This window comes from Mya arenaria, chromosome 3 (genome assembly GCF_026914265.1).
Source record: "Mya arenaria isolate MELC-2E11 chromosome 3, ASM2691426v1".
NCBI lineage: Eukaryota > Metazoa > Mollusca > Bivalvia > Myida > Myidae > Mya > Mya arenaria.
Window position 1 is genome coordinate 15,781,732 of NC_069124.1, and position 22,134 is coordinate 15,803,865.

Below are 22,134 nucleotides of genomic sequence, written 5' to 3' on the forward strand. Positions count from 1 at the left end.
TTTTATCAATAGAAATTGACTGTGGAATTCTCCAATTGGAAATTTCACCAATTGGAGAACCGTTTTTACAAAATCATAATTTTTGATTTTTTTTTTAGATTTTAACCCTTACCATGCGGGGTCCGATTATATTCGGACCGAGTTGTGTGTAACCCGATCCATGCTAAGTCCGGATATTTTCGGACCGGGATATTTACCATGGGATGTTCAACAAATCCACTTCAAATTCTAATCTTGCAGCAAATTACCACATCAGTACATAAAAATCACATAGCAAAATAATAAATCTAGCATGTGACTTAATTTTATGTACCAATAATAGTAAACTGACAGAGAAATCCATAATTATGTATCGGATATTTTTATTTTCTCCCAACTCCGCCATTTTGAGTATGCGTTCACAGGGCATCTATACTTCATGCTTGTTTATTTTTCATTTTAAAGACTATTCCTTGATTACAACAACAAATCTCACTTAAAGTGAAATGTCAAGTTCATTACAAATTGTAATGGACGTATTCAAAATAGTTTTCCGTATTGTTTTATCTAAATGTTATGCAGTTACAAATCCCGGCATCAGTAAATGTCAATGACACTTGTATGTGTTCAACTCTTTCATTGTTTTTACACTATATTAACTCAAACATGAATAAACATGTAATTTAGAATAAACACAAGCTTTACATTGACTCAATGACAAGTATTTCCAAACCATTCTGTGATTTAAAATCCATAAACACCACCGTCCGAAATTGAGATTAAATTGTGAAACTAGGTCACCGGTGTCAACTTAGAAAAATTACTTTCGATTTCACCACTCACACTTAGAGCACTGTTATTTGATATTTAACCATAGAATGTTATAAAATGTTTTTCTTACACATAATTTACAGATATTTGTGTCTACATATTCGATGGCAGCCGCTGACACTTTTATTTTTTATCTATAAACAACAATATTTGCATGACCTAAATTGGCGGGGATAAAACAACAATCACGTGACAGTTATTGTTTACCAGTGTCGGCTGTTACATTTGTCAATGCTTATTGCTATTGTTATTTTAACAACTCCTGCATATTTTAATTAATTATTTTATACAAAGAATGATATGACTGCTATCGTTTAGCCCTAGTCGAAAAAGAACAATAGTTCATTCAAAAATGTCACAAGTTTTTACTTTAATCGGATGCTGTTTTACATATCCGCAAGTCATATGGGGGCCAATTATCCGCATGTAATCTTTTGGTTACTTTACACATGATAGTTATAATTAAATTGGTGAACAGTGCCTATTTGATGAATGTTGACCAATTAATAAACATTTCGACTCATTTTAAACTTAAAACGAATTAACTGGTTTAATACATTTGGCTGCTGTCATCTGGAGAATGTTACAGTAGAGTAGATTTTAATTTTAACAAACCAATTAAGGTACACCTGAATTACAGGCTCCAAGCTTACACATAAGGATGTGGGACAACTTCACCTAAAACAAAACACCATATTAACACTGCTTATTTTTGTAATGTGCCCCCACCCCCCTCCCAATCACCAGGTGGCAAAATACCTGTAAGGTTTTACAAGGGGAAAAAAGGACCAAAGCATGAAATAAACACCCCTTAACCAAAACACCTCTATTGTCACTTATAAATGTATTCCTTATGAGTATGATGTACAATAGTGTTATTTATACAGAAAATGAAACATTACTTTTATCAATAAAAAAATCAAATGTAAAAAATGTAATTGGCAATTGGCAGATTTCACAAAAAAGGCAATTATTTGGCCCATTTGCTTTCATTTATTGTTATTGCATGTCAACGTCATATATACAGCAATTGCCTTTCCCAACCCAATAAGAACACCTAATAGAAGTGATTTGTATTAAAATAATGAAAATATTGTGTTAAATAAGGTAAAAAAATGTAAAAATATGCCGATATTTAGGACAAAAAAGACAGAAAATCTTCCCGGTACCAATATACCACTTTTTTGAGGATGCTTTTCAGTAACATCTGGTAAGTATTTTATTCTTGTCTGTTGAATAATGTTTGCAAGAAATGTTAATTAAAACAATAATATATCTAAAATGATTGCATTTCGTTCGTAATATACTTAAATTTTCGGTAATTGCGCATGGTGATAACGTTACGGTAATCTGTCCTCGAATTTTTGTGTAACATTAGCAGACATGATCCACTGCTAACTGTTTTAAGCCTAAACACACCTTTATTAAATCACTGAAAACAAAGACTACGTGTCGGATAAAAACAGTATTGCATGTAACAAGAAATTGGTCATTCCCGATCATAAAGTTTTTTAGGTCTAAAAATGTGTTAATGTTACTCAAAATCGATTCTGTCCCATTTTAGCATGACGATAGCACCTTTTGTTTTCGTGAATAATTTACACCGACTGAGGGTTAACATCCGGGTAGCGATTACTTTTATATTGGACTGGTTCACAGTTGACATTGAAATGATAAAAATAGTGGTGAATACCGTTGATAAAAACTTAATCCAAGTTTGGCTCATTCTGTCCTTCGATGTAACGTTAACATTATGTCACGCTAGCATTAAGACAAGCGCTTAATAAAGCAAGAAAATCGTTGAAATTTGATGACTTTCCCAGAGTCAATTATTCAAACATAACAATGTCGTCTGTAAACTATCGTTTGTAAGTATTCATTCATTAGGTACGTAGTTTATATTGAATTCATACCGCTTTTGTGTTTGATATCGTTATTTATTGGACAGAATTAAGAATTTTTGTGATTATCAATTGACCGTGTTTATCAATCATTTATATAGTTTGTTTTATACTGTATCAAGCTCAAACAGTCTGTGGTAGGTCTGTATTTTAATTTGTTGTGAAACATTTTGTCCAACTGCTAATGTGACATACTGCTAATGTTACTCATTCTGTTTTGTGGTAACACTAGCACATACTCACAATTAGCAATTTATAATATATATGTTTAATATCAAAGGTAATGATAATTGCACCATACTAGAGACATTTATATTACCACAACAAAACATTTATGTTTATAGCTTATCTGATCTGATATAAAAAGAAAACCTATGTTTGCAGAAAACATTTTCTGTCTTGTTGTCCAATTAGGGTTTGTTTCAATAAATTTATTTGAGAAAAACGAAACAATCTTTATTTTTTGTCTGTTCAATCTGTTTTATAGATAAATGAACCATTTAGTGCAAGACAAAATACTTCTTTGGATCAAAATATTAAAAAAAACAAGTTTTTACCGGCAATATTGTAACACTAGCACAAATGGTATGGTGATACAAAATTCTTTTTTTTATAAAAATGCATGAATAAATCATTGCAAATGTTCTAAAATATGATAGATAAGAAATTGCTGTAAAAGATTATGTTGAAGTTACAAATCTGCAATAAATTTTAAAAATCAATATTCGCCGGGAACTTTTTGGTCACCAAAACGTGAAATCTGCCAATTACCATTCTTTTGAATTTATTTATTATATATGTCATATGATAACAGCTAATTAAGGAATTTTAACACAGAAAAAAACTACCTAACATAATATGGATTTACATGTTTATTTAAAAAAATAAAATAAAAAAAGGAAATAATCACACTCTTTGTCACTAAAATCAATGTTTGTTATTAAATAAAAAAGGCAAAACATGTTGCATCTCATGAGAGCTTTTCATCAACATTTACAATATGAACCAAAATTATGTTTTTGCATACATGCACGTCAAGAATTCTGAGAAATGACAAGTTAAATCATTGCATAAATGGCAAGTAACTTTAAGCAGAGATGTGATTTAACATTCTGCCATAATTGTAAGAAAGGTGGATACATTTTATTTCTTCAAAGTTGCAGTTATTTTTACCAAACTTTACATTGCATTTTATAAATATGTACAAACAGTATGGTGTTGAAACATGAGTATACAGACATGTTAATGTGTGCTTTATTTTGTTGGCCCTTCGGTAACATTAAACCACCTGATAACTAAATAGTTAAAGTATAAAAATTATGATAGTTTGCTTACAACATGTATATCTCTCTATGTATATATCTCTCTCTGTTTTAATGTTATCATAAGATGAAATAATATCAAATGTATTAGAATATACAGTCCTACAATGAAATTATTTATGCACAGCCATCCAAGAACTATAACTATTTGATTTGTTAAGGCAGAGCAAGTATTTTTTAAGCTGTAAATAAAGTAACACTTGCATGTTTAATAATAAGAAAGCTATATGATATGTTATGTATAAAACTATACCTATGGGCTCGATAGGAATTTCCTATTCGCCTCTCTCATAGAGAACCTGCGTTCAATTCCCAGCCTAGGCGAGTGTGAGTTTGGTTAGTGGTCACCAAGTTGGACGAGTGGGCTTCTTTTTCGGGGTTTCCAGTTTCCCCTAGTACACAAGACCCACTCTCTGGTATCATTGTGCCAATGAGAGTTGCAAATACTTGTTTCACAATTGTGAAAATAAATAAGTTTTAACTAACACTCCCTTTATGAATTCAATAAGTTACAAAATTAACTACTTACAATGGTACCAGGGTGGATGGCATAAAATGGGTTCTTCCCCCCCCCCCCCACCCCACCCCAAAAAATGTAAGCAATTTGTAGTCTGAGATGTTGCATTTTGAATGTATAAAATTACTTTTTATCTTATTTCTCTGATATAGAAGAAGTAAATTTGAACAATGTGAGGGGCGTTGCCTGGTGCACATCCCCCACTAGTGCAGTCAGTGGGTACAATGGGCAACTTGTTTTTAAGTATTGGTTCTATCCTGTCAATCTAAAGTAACTGCTTGTTATTGTTTATTCAGTACATATACATTAGAAGAAGCGATAAACTTCTTTTTCACTATTTTAAAGCTCATTTAATTATATACCATATGCACTTTTGATACTGTCCTTATAACCAAGTCTTGAGTACTGCTACTAAAGAAGACTAGTTCAGTCGCTGGTTGGAAATAACAAATATAAACATTTGTTTCCTTTAAGAAACATGATTGTACTTATAATATTTAATTAATACTGGTCAAAAGCATGTTTTTGATTAATTGTCTCATGTTGTGTTTATGCAGTCTCAAATGACTACAACTTAAGAATCGTATCTTATTGGTATACTGTTCTTTTAAAAAAAACATAGTTGATATTTCCATAGCAACCTTTTAAAATTGAAATGAAATGACTGAAAGATACATAATTGTGGAATGTTTATTTATCAATCATGCTCCCATTCAGTAATATTGTAATATCAATTTCATACTGGACTATTGTTTTGTGATCCTTTAAACAGGGTATCAGGTCTGTGCCATTAGTATATTGTTAACTGTTCTTCTTTCCATAGCTAAGCATCACTAAAATACCGTAATGTGAATTTTTATTTGCTGAAAATTATTTATTATGACATTAAATTAGATAAAGCAGATACATATTCATAAAATAATGGTAATGTAGTCAATAAAAAACCTGAACATTGGTCAAATTCTTTAACTTTGGTATGAATATCAAATAAAGAAGATTGGTTGCCATGGGAACATGCAGAATAACTTTCTCACAAAGGTTTTTGTTGCTTCATAGTATTGTATTCTTGATCTGAACACTAAAGCTAGAAAAAACAAATGAATGACCATTGACATATTTGCTTGTTTCTCTCCAATAAACAGCTGTTTTTCAATTATATTGTAGCACACGCCATATAACAAATGTTGTCCAAAATAAACAATAACATAAGTTTTCATTTAATTGCGTTCAATATCAATGTGAATCTTCATTTTACCCAAAAATTCTTCAATTGATGGATTTTATTGATGAACACAAATGTGTTTTTATGAAAAACAATAGCATATGCAAAATAAAAGTATAATTTTTAGACAAGAAATTGTCTCCATGGTTACCGTGGAATCAATTTCAATTACTGATAGCTTAATTAAAACTTTAACATATCAATATCACTGTCTGAAAGTTTGAATGTTGTAGAACAAGTATTATTTAAATTGTATTCTTTTAAAGTCAATGGGTGATATATTTAACATTCACTCAAAACAACTCAGCAGTGAGCACTGAACTACACTTACAACATTGCAGCATGGTAAGGTAAAGTTAATAACTCTAGTACTCAAAACATAAATAGAAATGTAATTTTCTGTTCCAAATTGTAATATTTGATTTTTTTCAAATTGCTGATTTTTTCCCCCGTTTCGGCTCATATGGAAAATTCTCCAATTGGAGTTTGCCAAAACCCCGCGGGGGACCTAAAATCCAATTGGTGGCCAACGGGAGAAATCAATTTTGGAATTAAAATTTTCATATCTCTTATAACTTTTTTTTTAATTTTACTTAAAATATTTCTAATTTAATGGACAGACTTTCTATGTGTCGCTTTTGAAGTTGATATCTAAGATAATAAAAAAACTAAGTTTGCAAGTAAACCGGATTTGCAAACTTATACCGGATGCTGTTTAAAGTGGATAAGAGTTTAGACAATTCCTAAATCGCTGATCATTCGGTTGATTTATATTCTTGCTTTGGTTAAAGTCGGCAGTTATATTTTACAGCAAGAGATAAGATCTCAAAGCCAGCTAGAAGCAAGTCATGTTGGCAATTACCAGAACCAGTGGCAGAAACCTATATCCGAATATGGGCGGAATGATCCGGAATGGCAGGTCAAGCTTAATGCGTCGCCGTTTGTGGGTAAGCAGGCTGGTATTAAAACATGTAGTGTCGAGCGTATATGCGCGTTTCATATACAATTTAGATGTACAATAACATATGTATATATGGCTGGAATAAGTACCTGTCTATATGTTCAAAAGTAGAGCCCGAGAAGTTCACAAATTAAGCTATACATTTGAAGTACATATACATGTATTTTAATGAATGGGATACACTATTAAAGGTAAAATAGATGTTGATGCATCGGACTGGGAAGAATCAAGACGAGCGATTGACGCGGTGATGAAATTACTCCTTAAAGAACTACGAAGCCAAGCTGAGAACTATGAAGGCCTACGTATTGACTCCTACGTTCGCCAAGGTAGTTCAAGAGAGGGGTTAAAAGTTCTAAAAGCCGATGAATTCGACGCAATGCTGGAGTTTCATTTTGACGGGCTCGAGAGCCACATTCAACCAGCAACGACCAAGAATAGGAACGGATATTTCATACCAGGACATTGCTACTTGGAGCTTAAGGGCGTTGATTTGGGCTATCTGAAAGATAAGTATCCAAGATTACACGCTAAAAGCATTTTTATCGTATCTTCCGGAAAGGTGTACTTGAGCTCCAAAAATCTTCACACGAAAGTTTTTCAATCAATGGTTGACACGGCAATCGATAACATAAATCAAGCGATCGAACATCACAACAGGGACACGAATCAACCTTCGAGATTCGGTTTGCGAAGAAAAATGAATCCGCCATCTATCAACGTAACAATAAGTATGAAAGGGGGTGTGACTTACGATTCATGGGGAAATGTTAAGACTTCCACGGACAAGGAACTTGACTTAGACTTTGTACCTGCCTTTCTGTTAGGTAAGGACCAAACTACTAGGTACGAAGGCGTTTTGCTTGAATGTCCGATACACGCCATTTGCAAATGGGCAGAAGAAGACAGCTTCAAAGCGATTGAATTTGTTGACCAGATCCTCATTTGGGATATCAAGTCGGTCGGGTACGAAAGGCATATCCTAGACGTTGCACGAAGAGATACAAAAAAGTTGTACATTTTGACCGCGCTCAGAATTCTGAAGACTTACTTTGTTAAAACAAAGGAGATCGCAAGACAATCGCGTGGCTCCCCTCCACAGATTGTCACAGTGCTGAAGTCCTACCACCTCAAACAGTTGGCATTCTATCTTCTGAACTATCTCTGCCACAAATACCCGAATTTTAAAGTAGATGGTGTTCAAAAGGCTCTGCTCTATTTCTTTGACATACTACGCATCGCCCTGACAGAAAAGTGTCTTCCACACTTATTTTTCTCGGACAACAGCGTGATTGGAGCAATGCTTCCGGGATACCCACCGATACCTACACCAAAACTTAAGTTCAACATGTTCAGAAGAATACCGAATGATTCCCTCACACAGGCTCTTGCTTCGCTGGAGAATCATCTTATACCAAATTTAGGATTTGGATCTGGCAGTACAGACGACAACGAGAGAGAGAGAGTACAACAAGATTTTAAACGCACTGTTGCCGGGTCGGATTATTTCTAGATGCGAAAGAGTGAATGCCTTTTTAAGGCAAAATGATAATTATAGCGAAAATGGTAAGGAACATTTCCCCTATGGTCAATTGCCCTTTATACTGAATGAACGTATTGTTTTTTATGAAATGACATTGATGTGAATTTATTTTGCTTTTAATATAATTATATTTAATTTATGTCCAAATGACAATACATTTTAAGAACAGTTTGCAAAAAGAAATAGAAACCAATTGACTAAATTGTACATATTGGTTATAAAAAGAACACTATGTCCTTCTGCAAAATAGTTAGAACTATCATATACATATTTTTAACGAAACAGAATATTTAACGATACCGTTTTAAGGTGTTTGAATGCTTCATATGGTTTTCACGGTTAGTCATCGCTGTCAGCGTGTAAATAGCCTGCAGAAGTTACTTACTGTATTGTAGAATATGGAAACATGATTGATTAAGAGACACATAATATTAATACTACACAATGATACTTGTTATTAGTTTATTAATTGAGTTATGTATGTGTTCGTAGTCATTTTAAGACACTGGTAAATACATTAAAGTTCTGTAAAACAATTCTGAGACTTAGGCTCATATTGGAAGTATTGTTTTTGTAAGCCTTTGTTTAATTGTAAAATTGTGTTACATTCTTATTTACAAGTATGTCCTTTTTATCTCTTATTTTCACATTCGCTTTTATCAAAATGGTTTACATTTGCTATTCTATTTTTCATGTCTAAATCTTATATAAAGAATGGCCATGAATCAATGTATTATTTCGCTTGTAGTTTTTATAACATAATAATATTTATACGATGAGTCCAAATCATGCTACTGGTTTTTGTTGTCAGTCATCGTTATCAGCGTGGAAATAGACTGCCGACATTCTATATTTAAGCATTGGGAACGATGTAAAAGCGATGAAGTGTTACATAATTGTATATATAAGCAACGTTTCCTAATGATATTATTACTGGTTAAATCATGAATGTCAACGTAGTCAGTTTATAACAGATGATTGGCAACTTATAAAACACATTTTCTGTAATACGAGTCGGCGAATTTGAGCTAAGGCTTAGATATAGTGTTCGTATTGATTTTGTTAATTTATCACTACCTTGTATTTTTATTTTATTGGCTAATGTATGTATTGCTTTATCTATATTTGCTTTTTGATTTTATGTATATCTTATTTAAAATTTAATAGACAATAATATCATTAATCTATTCTTTTTCATTTAAGTTGCTTTAAACAATAAGTCCAAATGACACTAGTAATTGATGACAGCAACAGGTCATTTGTGTGCGTATCAAGCAAAAGTATTGTTGACTGTTTTGGTCAATATTCATTATTTGCACTCCGCATTTTTCAAACACTTACTAACGGAGTTCCTTTACATGGATAACACAATCTTCCTGAAATTTGCTGGAGAATTTTCATTCACTTCATTATTCAAGGAAACTGTCATGCTTTGTTCACTTATAAATACAGTATATTTTCAAACCACCACAACAACAGCCATACTTTATAATAAGGTAGAGAGTTCTCAAAACTGACGGATAAGCGAAGTGTGACATTGTTCAGTAATTATAATATCGAATTGCTGTTTAAGACCAATCAACAGATTCTTTACTAAAACTTGACTGTAAAAAAGTCGTGATTATATATCTTATATATGATTTTGATAGTAAATTATATTAAGATAAATTCATCGTTATTCAAGTTTGTCATTCATTTAATAGCACACTATGTATTACTATTCGCATTTTCAAATAAAAACGTTCAAGATGATTGTTAAATTGAATTACTGTCCCAAATTAAGTAATCAATGATTCACTTACTAATAGGTCACTTTCTAACAAACAGCTTAAATAAATATAAAATGTTTTATCGAAATACTGTGAAATTGAATTAAATATCTTTACTGAAAAGATAAATAAGACCATTTGATGGCATTTGTTTAACCTTTCTTTTAGAATAGTCTTGATTCGAACATTCGATAATATGTAATAAATATTTTCGAATCCAGTCTAAATAAATGGCACCCGGACAGACGAAATACGACCGTAAACTTTGAATAATGTTATCATGATAGGTATAGCTTATGCCCATTTAAGGTCTACACACCGAGCTTGAAGCTTTCCTGGTGGACAAACGAGATGAACTCGACGTTGATTGAACAAAAGGTATATAGCGGGGGGCTTATAGACTGTGAGAATCGTGTTCCTTTTGAGTGAAGCGTTACGAAAAACTCACCGACACCGGAAGGATACCAACATTAAGAGGCTACATCATGCACAGCATGTGTATATACAGTTTTTCATAATCTAGGTATATTTCATGAAGTGCATTTACTAAAAAAAAATTTCAAAATATGTATAGGAACTCCACATCATTTATATTGGCGCAAAGCTACCGATTAATTAATTAGTACATGAAGGCAAAAACATAAATACAGCTTAATGAGTAGTTCTAATATGATGTTTTGCAATTGTGCACACATAAAACGAAGTCTTAAATTTCAATCTTGGAATGCATTTTATAAAAAGGTACGAAATTGAGTATTTTGCAATTTCCAAATTGTGTATATCATGGAAAACAAAGTAATTGCATTCGGGTCAGTTTGACCATAAAAGCAAAAAAAAACAGATTACACAACAGCTATTTCCTCCAATATCATATAAGTTAAACGTCTCTATATCAACTGTTTTGGTGTTGCATTTTAAACAGATGTGAATTATTCCGAAACACTCTTTAAAACGGACGGACATATTGCAATGCAATTAGAAGTCAACAAGTGTAATCACTTTCATGCATAAGTCACAGGTTTGATGTCAATTTGTTTTTCGTTTCTGACTGAAACGCCAGTATGTTATCTTTTATAAACAACACCGATATTACAGTAAACACCACACTGCATAGTATTCTTATCGAAACACTATTTCAGTATAAATTGAATAACATAAGTATGTTTTAAAATATGTTTAATTTTACTAAAAGTAAATAGACCTTACAGCCATGGGGTTTGCTTTGTTTCAATGTAAGAAGTATTGACATTCATTCTAAGGAAATTGATAATTGTGTCACTAATCCTATATTCAGTTCACTTTCTATTTCGGTTAAGACATTTCCATTTCGTGTCATTTAAATGTCAAATCAAAATTGGATGAAAGGTAATAAAAGCAGCTGTATTATCTAATTGCCATTTTGGACAAAATATTAATATATCGACTAGGCATTGCAAAACTTCAAAAAATAGTCCACTGCTTTCATCCTACTCAGTAACTTATTTTAACATTGATGAATAAAATCAAAGGCTACACATCAGTCATCACAATCATGTTCAAATGGTTGATATCACAGGAAAAGATTATCATTGTAAATGGTTGCATCTATGTCTGCAGCGATTAATTGATACGCGGATGGATCAATTTAATTGAACCGCAAGATGCTGTTTACGTGAACAAAAAAAACCTAAACCTTAGCACGTAGTTTGAGGTAGGAGCTTTCCTTTTGTACAACAACACTGATGACTTTTTGATTCCATTGGGTATGAAGATAAGGTGAATATGTTTTATAACATTATCGTATAATCAACATAAAAACAAAACATTTATACGATACACTTCCAGGATAACGCTTAAAGACTGCATTAACGACATGATACGTGGTATATTCAGAAAAATACCGTGTGTCTTTTTTTCTGAAATCAACAACATATTAAATGAAATGCTTGCTATGGACTTTTGAGAAACAGACTGTATTCTATATACGGTTACGAATAAGGAATATTAGTTGTATATTATGGCAGCTAAATTAGTGATTTAATTAGTGTTTTTACATTGACTCTATACCCCACTGAACGGTGAATATTGTACAAAGGATTACGAAAACTTTAGAACAAAGAAGGTCGTAACCAAGTGTTTTCAAATTAAATCTGCACTGTATTTACACAACTGGTTTCCATGGACATATAAGTCTTTTGTTTCTGTAACACCGATGTCTATTGTGGATATGTGTGGATTTACATAAAGATAAAGAATGGACTTTAAATGAGTTGGTAAATGGGGAAAATGAAACAGAGTGGAAACGGTGGTAATGGTCGGAGGAAACGGAAGACGCATCACTGGCCAGTCGAACAGGGGCAGCAAACGTAATATCGTGGCAAAACTTACATTTTTCGATGATAGAGATGCTGTGCGGAGAGCCCAGGACGACCTTGTCAATTGGACACGGGGCCCAATGGGACGGTACCCAAGGGCGTGGCAGAGAAGGACGGGTAGACGGAAGGGACTGTATCCAGGGACGTGCCATATTGAGAGGGGCTGGAGGAACGGGCGTGCAGGACGCGGGGACAGCAGGATGAACGTTAATCAGAGGCACGTTGGCGCAAGGATGGACGACCAAGAGAACATTGATGCGGGGCATGTGGGACAGGGACCAAGGGTCGACAGAAGCGGCGAACAACTCAGGAACGGCGACGAGTAGCGGGGCGTGGAGCTACGTGTAAATAAGGTGTCATGGAATATAAATGGCCTTTTACGTGATTCGGATTTTCTAAACAAGCTATGTAATTAAGAATATAATACTTTTACATGAATCATGGGGCAATCTAGATTCTTGCTATGATATTGAAGGTTATAAATGTTTAAATGTTTAAGCATAAGCGAGCTTAACGATGTAGGGGCGGCCTCCTATTATACATTTGGAACCCGATTGACAAAAGAGTTGATATAGTTTTGAATAGACATACCATTTTGTGGTTGAAAAGATTTATTTAATTTGTATAGAAATATTTATTGAGCCGAGCTTTACATATTGCCTGTAAATTCGCCAGCATATAATATTTTTAACATTGATTTTTTTTATTTACTACAAAAATATTGGTTATTTTTAATCCCAAGGTAGAGTTTTATTAGTAGGTGATTGGAACGCAAGAGTGGGGAAAATACGTGACTTTATAGTGTGGGATGGCTTTGTTAGTTTTATAGATTATGCACCCGATTCAGCCCTCTCTAGAAATTCAGTTTAGAATTTGGCTTCAAATAGTTAGATTTAGGATAATCCATTGCCTTGCGTATGGCTTAAGGTCGACTATGTCACGAGACAGGGTCATTTACAATCATAAGTCACGTGGGATCAAGTGTCATATTTGGTTATGACTGAGCATGATTTTTATTGTATTGATAATTTCAATGTCGACAACTTAAGTGAATGGACTAATCATTGTTCTTTGCCAATTGTTATCAAAACAAATAGTGATGTATGTTTTGATGAGCCACGATCGGAGCGTATATAAGTACATTAGGATGAAACTTTCAAAAATGACTTCTCGTCCTGGGCTGATGGGCAAATTGACCGACTTTAATACCGTGATAAATAACATTGATATGCAAAATGCCGAAAGTATTGTCAATACTGTTCACGATTCTACAAGGGTAATAAGAGGCCTCGCCGACCCGTTATTTCGTAAATATATTCGGGATAGCAATTCCAACCGCTTAAAAATAGTCATTTTAAAAACTCTGATAAGTTTGTAGAGTGTCGTTAGGAAAAATCGTTGTATAAAATGATTTATATGTATTTAACTGTAACAAGAATGATAAAAACAGGCTAATTATGTTAGATTGCAAAATAGACTAAAAGCGATGATTAAGTGTAAACGTAGAATATATGAAAATAAAAATATAATTAAAAAAACTAAGACATTCTAAGCCTCTCGTGATTTGAGAAGTATTTAAAATATCTTAAACAAATATAAGTAACACTGTTTCTATTGAACAGTTGTACAATTAGTTTTCATTTTGCAAAATGATATACCTCTGCTCAAAACTATGAGGCATGCGATTTAACCAGCAATCATGACTTTAAAAACTTAAATTGCAGGTGAGGAACGTGTTTTTCCTATTACATATGATTTTTGTTGAAGGTAATTAAATCACTTTAGAGGGGAAACATTTTGGAGGCGATCAATAAATAATGGATTATTTTATCTCGTAGATTGATATAATGTCGTCGCATTTGTTGATTTGATTTATGCTATTCTCGATTCGGGACATTTAAAGAATTTCTTCTTATTGTTTATGCGTTCATGCAGTATGAACGCTCGGTCGCGATTTTACATATCCATAAACCGCGCTAGCAAAACCGCGGCCGAGCGTTCATACTGCATGAACGCACAAAAAATAAGAATCAATACTTATATCTACATTTTTCCTTTTTATTTGTTTATTTTTTTCGACCTTATAGTGTTTGAAAATAAGTCTTTAATTAAAATAAAGGGAAACAAAACGAATGAAGAGCGAATGTAAATGGTAAGAGCACTTGTTGCCCTTGGTGTTTTAGCTGGGCGTTCTTTTTATCCTTCGTATAATGAATAGTCGATAAGTAATTTGCAGAAAGAAATAATCAAATATTTTAATTAATCATTTGGTAGTTTCTGTAAAATATGTCGATCAAACAATGATTTTTGTTATAATAAGTTACATTTTAACTCCTGTTTTACATATGCATGACCCATGTGAATGGGCATAAAAATGTGATCATTGTGATTTAATGGATCACTTCCAGTTCAAGGTAACAATAACGCCATAACCTCATTTCTGTTGACTTTTACCTTTTTCAAAGATATTGAAGTGTTGTGATGTGCTAGTCTTCTCTAATTGTCAATATTAGGACGTTTGTTCGAACTCGCGAAAATACATGCCACTTTGACAATCTCCAATCAGTTCATGTATTTAAATGTAGACGAAGATATCGCCTAATTATATCGTAGAAAGAAAATCATTGTCTGAATCCGATAATGGATCATACATTTTTCTTAGAAAGAAATCGCCGAACTTAGAATCATCAGCCATGTTTGTTTGGACAGTTGTTGCAGACGATCCGTAGTAAAAACCGTGTCAATTTTAATTTGTTTCCATTGCTTGTTCAATGAGTGTTTATTTGTTATCAAATGCAAAATAAAGGATTTTTCAAATGATATTTTCTAGAAAATAATGTCTTTTATTTGTATTATTCGTAAAACAATTTCATTAACAAGCCGGCATTCAACAGAACATGTGCCCTGCTATATTTAGCAATAAAGTAAATCATAGTAATATCACTACGCGCGGTTATTCACCAGCGCCCAATCAGAGCGTTGCTTTCTTGCCACAAAGGTCACGAAAGGTCGACCGGTTCATGCAAAATGAACTCAATTTTTATCGTTCAGAAAATCAAGTATGGGTGTTCTTAAGGAATTATCTTACCTATCTATGAACGACCCTTGTTATCCAAGAAATTACCAAGGAATAACGTTAGGTTGAAGTTTGGTCACGTGCAGAAATATTGAAGCTCTAAAAGTATTGAATTTATTAATAGTTTTAAATTACAAGAGTTGAGTGCTGTTTTTATTGTTGATTGGTGATAATGGGTCTATTATATAGAATATGTATTCCTGGAAATATGACCTAAAGAAGATTAAAAAGCGTCAAAGACGTGGTTCTGCAGCTCTAGTGAGACGAAGGACGTTGAAACTACAATGCAGGCCTAAAATGTAAACAACATACCTTCTTCTGCTACAACTACTCGTGTATTCTCCGTAAGTAATCCTGTGTTTCTGTGTTTTCTATGGACAATACTGTACTAATTCCAAAATGTATTGTTGAAATCACAAAGCATTGATTGATTTTATTTGAAGTAAAGTTGTTCAAAAAGACACCATCGAATCCCAGCAAACAACAATTAATGATCCATTAAACAGCATTAAATCACGAATAACAGAAAACAAAAGGTGTATTGACTAGGCGAATGATAGAATTAAAAACATTTATAAAACGCCAAATGTTTGTTTATAACCAATATGGCCCGATACTGAAATCGTCCATTGTGGAAACGGATGAAATATACAAACTACAGGGTGAGATAAAATTTTGTTAAATGAAAATAATAATAAACTGCTTGACTAAAATGTGACTTTGCAAGAGGATGTCGTTGACCTTAAATGTCGTTCAGTGCGGGACAACTTGGTATGTACTGGCATGCCAGATGGTGTATTCCCTTCACACGCACCTTGTCGTGATAGTATAGACACTTTTAGTCAGAGTCCTGGCTCATATCCTCAAGCTACAGCTTCTACAGGCAATACATGTGTCAGTAAAGTACTGTTTTGCGAATCTGTTCTAAAAATTGCAAATGTGAAATCAAATATAGTTGAGCTTATATAATTGGCGTCCTATATCAGATACTCGGTTAAGAAAATGGGCGTAATATACCGATATACTGATATAACAAGAAATCAATTTCCGCTTAGACAAAACAAAAAATACAGTTGATCGCATAAACAAAGTAAAACAACAGCGAACCAAAATTATGTGTACATTCGCAGAGTATAAAAAAGCATTTGATCTTGTTAACGGCATATGGTTTAAGCTTCACAATTATAAAATGTCTTAAAATTTGATTAAAAGTTACAATCTATGTACAAGTCTGTACAACTATGTGTTCGATCTTTTTGCAATGTCTCTGATTATTTTGAAAGATTTATGGGAGTTAAACAGGGGGAAACATTATCTCCCCTAGTGTTCATTTTGTTTATAAACCAACATATATGATGATGATAATGATGATGATACTATTACACTTGAACATTGGCTAAATCATGATTTACAATCACCACAAACCCGCTATTGTCAAAACTAAGTTCCTGACCGCATACCTTATAGCTGGTGTGGTCATTCTATTATTATTTTATGTTATTATTAGATATGAAGAAGGATTAGGTAAACTTTTATATTATTGTTGCATGATATTGAGTCGTAACGTTAGTGTTCAAGCTTAGAAACATGTTTGGATAACCTTGAAATTATTTCTTCTTATTATTAAATAAACAATACGTTAAAACTCATTATATGATCATGCTCTTCTCATTCATGTATGTATGTATGTGCATGAAACCGCCAGATGTAAAGTCGATGAGCTTGAGTGTGCTAATTTTGTTTTCAATGCAATTGTGCAAAAATTTCTTACCGATAAACAAAGCTAGCATTTAGTCTTTATTGATATAAAACATTGTTTCAAAGTGTTTGTTTCAATAACCTCTGGTAAAAGGGAGATCGATCAGGAGTTAAAGGGAAAATGCTCAGAATCGTTAAAAAGATAAACATACAAATGTAAATTCTTGTGCAAAAATGTAGATCGCTGTACGCTTTCTTATAAATTGAAACAGGCCGATATGGCCGTAATATAATTGATAGAGCTAATAGTCATTGTTCTTTGTGTAAGTAAACTCTAATGTTATAAAAGATGACTACCACTTCATAATATGCCCTGGGTATAACAATATCAGAAAGGAGTTGATCAAACCATTCTTTATTAGAATCACGAGTATGTACAAGTTTATTGTACTTATGATATTAGCCTTCCAAATCCCTACTTATAATCATGTAATTTCAAATATGTAGCATTCACATTTTGATTAAGAAATTTATCATTTGTATTTTTGAAACAGTTTTCTTCTCTGTCAGGTTTTTATTTGACTTTATATTTTGTTTCCTTGTAATATGGCATGTTTCATTGTAACCATATCAATTATATTCTGATGCATATCATTTTTTGTAAAAAAAAATGTTATTAACATGTTTACGATTATACACACTTCTGTCGGTCTGTCAGTCTTAATAATTAGATGAAAATCGAAACTTGGTGAAATTTAAGAGATTTGGGATAAACTTCTTCAAGTCACGCGACAATATTAAGTTTAAATGTTTTGCATTTGGATATAATTTTCACTGCTCTTCCATTTGGTTAAACATGTCCACTATTCTTATAAATTGAATTTATAATAAAACTTTGTCCAATTGTAGTCAAACATGTTGTTCCCTAAATTGTCAAAAATGGCATGTTCTGATTTTGAAGACTGTTCTAACCCGTAAGCAAAATATGAAAGTTTTTATTATTTGAGGACTATAACGTACTAGTATCTGGATGCAAAATATGAAACGCTTGTGTATATAACATGCGCGGAACAGGTGACATGGCGTTTATCAATGCATTCTTTATTCTTCTCACGAAGTATTTCAACTGCTTATAGATGATCTCCACTTCTCATGATGACTTTGATTAAAATGAAAAGTAAAATTTTCTCAACTCCTTATTTCTCCTACGCATGTTTCAAATGATGTATGTATTTGGCAAACTAAATATTAGACCTCAAAAATATTTAAAAATGGCTTTTAAACATCTAAAGATTCACCCTTAATCCAACATAAAATTTACCACGATTAATACCATTGTTTTATTATTCCAAAAAGGATAAACAAATATAAAAAACAATGGTTCTAATGAAGGATACCTATTTAAGTTTGAAAAAAATGTGCATAAAACACAGTATTTCTACCATTTTAGTTTATAGTAGATCAAAGTAAATCTTTTAGCATTCACCAATAACTTAATATTTTTGCGTTTTTAGCTATTAAATACACGGTTATAATCTTGTTATTAGTAATTGATATTTTCCATAAATACATTATTAAGTAAGTAGTTAAAGGTTTATCAGTCAAAATATATGTTTGTTATACATGCGTATGCATTAATATTGAATAAGAGTGTCACTTTAATTGTTTGGTCCTTCACACCACTTAATATGCACTGTGAAAGGCCCGTAATGACTCCCCAAAAAGATCGTTCCTCAAAACTAAACAAAACATGAACTTTTTAAACGTTTTATCTATAACCTTCTCCACTTTTGCACTGTGGCCGGCCCTTAAATAGATATGAAACTTTTACAAACCAACTGTCGTCGATGGTTACTCAATAACATTGGGACAAAGGATTGTAAAAATGAATAGTTAATAGGCCATATATATAAAATACATTGTATTCATGTATTGACACAACTTATAACTGCGATAAAGTAATATTTATATAGTTATTTTCTCCACTTTCTGAAGATGTACGCGGTATAGGTAATGCATACATGAGAATGAATATTGACAGACACAGTGCAGTTTAGATATTACATAGTAATGAGACAATATTATATAAAGCTACTGTAACAGTAGTTATAACAAATTTGTTTTATACACAAACTGTTTGTTACGTTTGTATTTTAACCTGCGTAGTTGTCTGATTTTAACAAACGTTTAAGAACAAAGTTAATACGTCGGGTTGAATTAAAAGACAGTTGTATCCTACTTATTTAAACATTATTGCTTCGAAACCGAAAATAAAATGTAATGGAAATGAACAGTGTAACAAAACAACAGAAACATGCTAATAAAGTTTATCGGCCTAGCATGATCCCCTATAAAATGAGCTGCACGAGTTGTTCATGCTAGTTGTTTAAATCCTAAAACTTATTACATAAATGTATGTACATGACATTCGATATTGGGAAATAATATTGAGAGTGTATGGGAATATCTGTTCATATAAGTAACAATAGGAATGGATGTCTGTAAAAATATGGATAGTATAATGAACTAAAGAGAACATTGACAAACAAAACTATTAAATTGTTTAAGACATAGTATTTGTGGATTAAGTAGAAAATAAAATGCATAAAAAACATAACATGATTTTCACCTCGACTATTCGAAGAATAAGGAGGGCTATACTACTCGCCCCAGCGTCGGCGTCGGCGTCCGGTTAAAGTTTTAGGGTAAGTTTGGATTGGATTTTCACTTATAAGTCTAATACCCTTCATTCAATTCCCTTAATACTTTACACAGTTGTTCATGGCCACAACATAATGAGGTTAGATCACTCTATACTATCATTTATGCAAAGTTTAGCCCCTGATTGACTGATGGAACTTAGGTTTAAGTTTTAGTGCAGGTTGGGATATTTATTAATAGCTTCTTTACCCTTCATTCAATTGACTTGATACTTCACACAGTTTTTCAGGACCATCACCCAATGAGGTTACATAAATCAATAACTTAAAACAAGTTATGGCCCCTGATTGGCTTAGGAACTTAGGTTAAAGTTTTAGGGCTGGTTAAAGTTTTAGTGCAAGTTGGGATTTTCTCTTATAAGTCCAATACCCTTCATTCAATTGACTTAATTACTTCACACAGTTACTCAGGGCCATTGCATAATGAGGTTAGATAACTCCATATTATCCTTTATACAAATAATGGCCACTGATTGACTTTGGAACCTATGTTTAAGTTTAAGGGCAGGTTGGGATATTTATTAATAACTTCTATACCCTTCATTCAATTGACCTAATACTTCACACAGTTGTTCAAGACCATCTCTCAATAAGGCAACATAACTCAATATTGTTCTGAATAGAAGTTATGGCCCCTGTTTGACTTGGGAACTTACGTTACTAAAGTTTTAGAGTAATACTGGATTTTTTTATATATATATACCCTTCATTCAATTGTTTTAATACTTCGCACAATGAATGACGACCATCTTACAATAAGGTTACATAACTCCATTTAAACTATTAATACATGGCCCTTGATTTACTTTTTTTCAAATTTCTTTTGATTTCTTTTGACAAGCACATTTTTATATTTTTAACCAGTATTTCACAAAAGGAAAACAAGTTATAAGAATGACTTGTGTCACTGTTTGGGTGGTCTGGTGGGAGGGCAGCGTCAAAGCCACCTTATGTATCGAATAAATTTAGCTAGGTTTGACATCCAGTGACCAAACTAGGTATATAGGAAGAGGTTATAAAGACCTTTCATGAGATTGCGTTTGAGGCCCACAGGATCAAGGTCAATGTCAAAGTTATTATTTAATAGAAAAATGGTTAGTATTGAATAAGTCAAGTGTTGACAAATTGCGAGCAAACTTGGAATATATAAAGAGTTTATAGAGACCTTTCATGAGATTGTGTTTCGGGCCCCAAAGAGTTATGGTCACTGTCTACTTTTTAATTTGATTCGTATTGCTTTTGACAGGCACATACATCAATACTGTATTCACTTCGAAGTCAAAGCGGCGTACTCGAGCGCGCTGTCTTACGACAGCTTTTGTTATACATTATTTTCAACACATGATCTAAATACAGACATACAAAACAATTCAGGTTAAATTGTTAAACTAAATGTGATAAGTTTGAAACATGGTATTTGATATAGTTTTACTAGAATTTAAATGAGTATACATTGATACTAAGCAACAACCTAAAATAACATTATATTGTCTTGGATTATTTTGAAATAAGGTAAGAGCTATCATTATTTTCTAAAAATAGGCTTGAAAAAGGTAAAATGGATTATTATGCCCCCCTTCGAAGAAGAGGGGTACTAATATATTGCTTTGCACATGTCGGTCGGTCGGTCGGTCCGTCGGTAGACCAAAGCTTGTTCGAGTGATAAATCAACAATTCCTGGACGTATGGTCATCAATCTTAACATGAAGGTTGGGCCTGACCAGTAGATGACTCCTATTGATTTTAGGGCTCATCGGGTCAAAAGTCAAGGTCACAGTGACCTTTAATGGTAAAATTATTTTAAAGCTTGTCCTTGTGATAACTCGACAATGCCTGCACCCATGGCCCTCATACTTGACATGGAGGTTAGGCCTGACCAGTAGATGACCCCTATTGTTTTTGGGGTCATCGGGCCAAAGGTCAAGGTCACATTGATCTTGAATGGTAAAAGATTGTCCTTGTTATCACTCGACAATACCTGCTCCCATGACCCTCATACTTGACATGAAGGTTGGGCCTGACCAGTAGATGACCTCTATTGTTTTTGGTCACAGTGACCTTGAATGGTAAAAGGTTGTCGGTGTGATAACTCCACAATGCCTGCACCCATGGCCCCCAAACTTGACTTGAAGGTTGGGCCTGACCAGTAGATGACCCCTAATGATTCTAGGGGGCCAAAATTCACAGCGACCTTGAAGACAAACTTGAGAATTCCTGGACCTATGATCATCAAACTTGACA

At 33.0% G+C, this 22,134-nt stretch overlaps 1 protein-coding gene across 1 annotated transcript in view; it reads left to right on the forward strand.

Annotated features, from left to right (window-relative positions):
- The window catches only part of LOC128227246 (uncharacterized), a 34,113-nt gene extending 24,093 nt beyond the window's left edge, over positions 1 to 10,020 (forward strand). Inside the window, exons 2-3 of the mRNA XM_052937596.1 lie at positions 6,584 to 6,719; positions 6,925 to 10,020. Of these exons, the coding sequence (XP_052793556.1) occupies positions 6,584 to 6,719; positions 6,925 to 8,246 (1,458 nt within the window). The 3' untranslated portion in view covers positions 8,247 to 10,020. The remainder of the gene's footprint in view (positions 1 to 6,583; positions 6,720 to 6,924) is intronic.
- Positions 10,021 to 22,134: the final 12,114 nt, after the last annotated feature.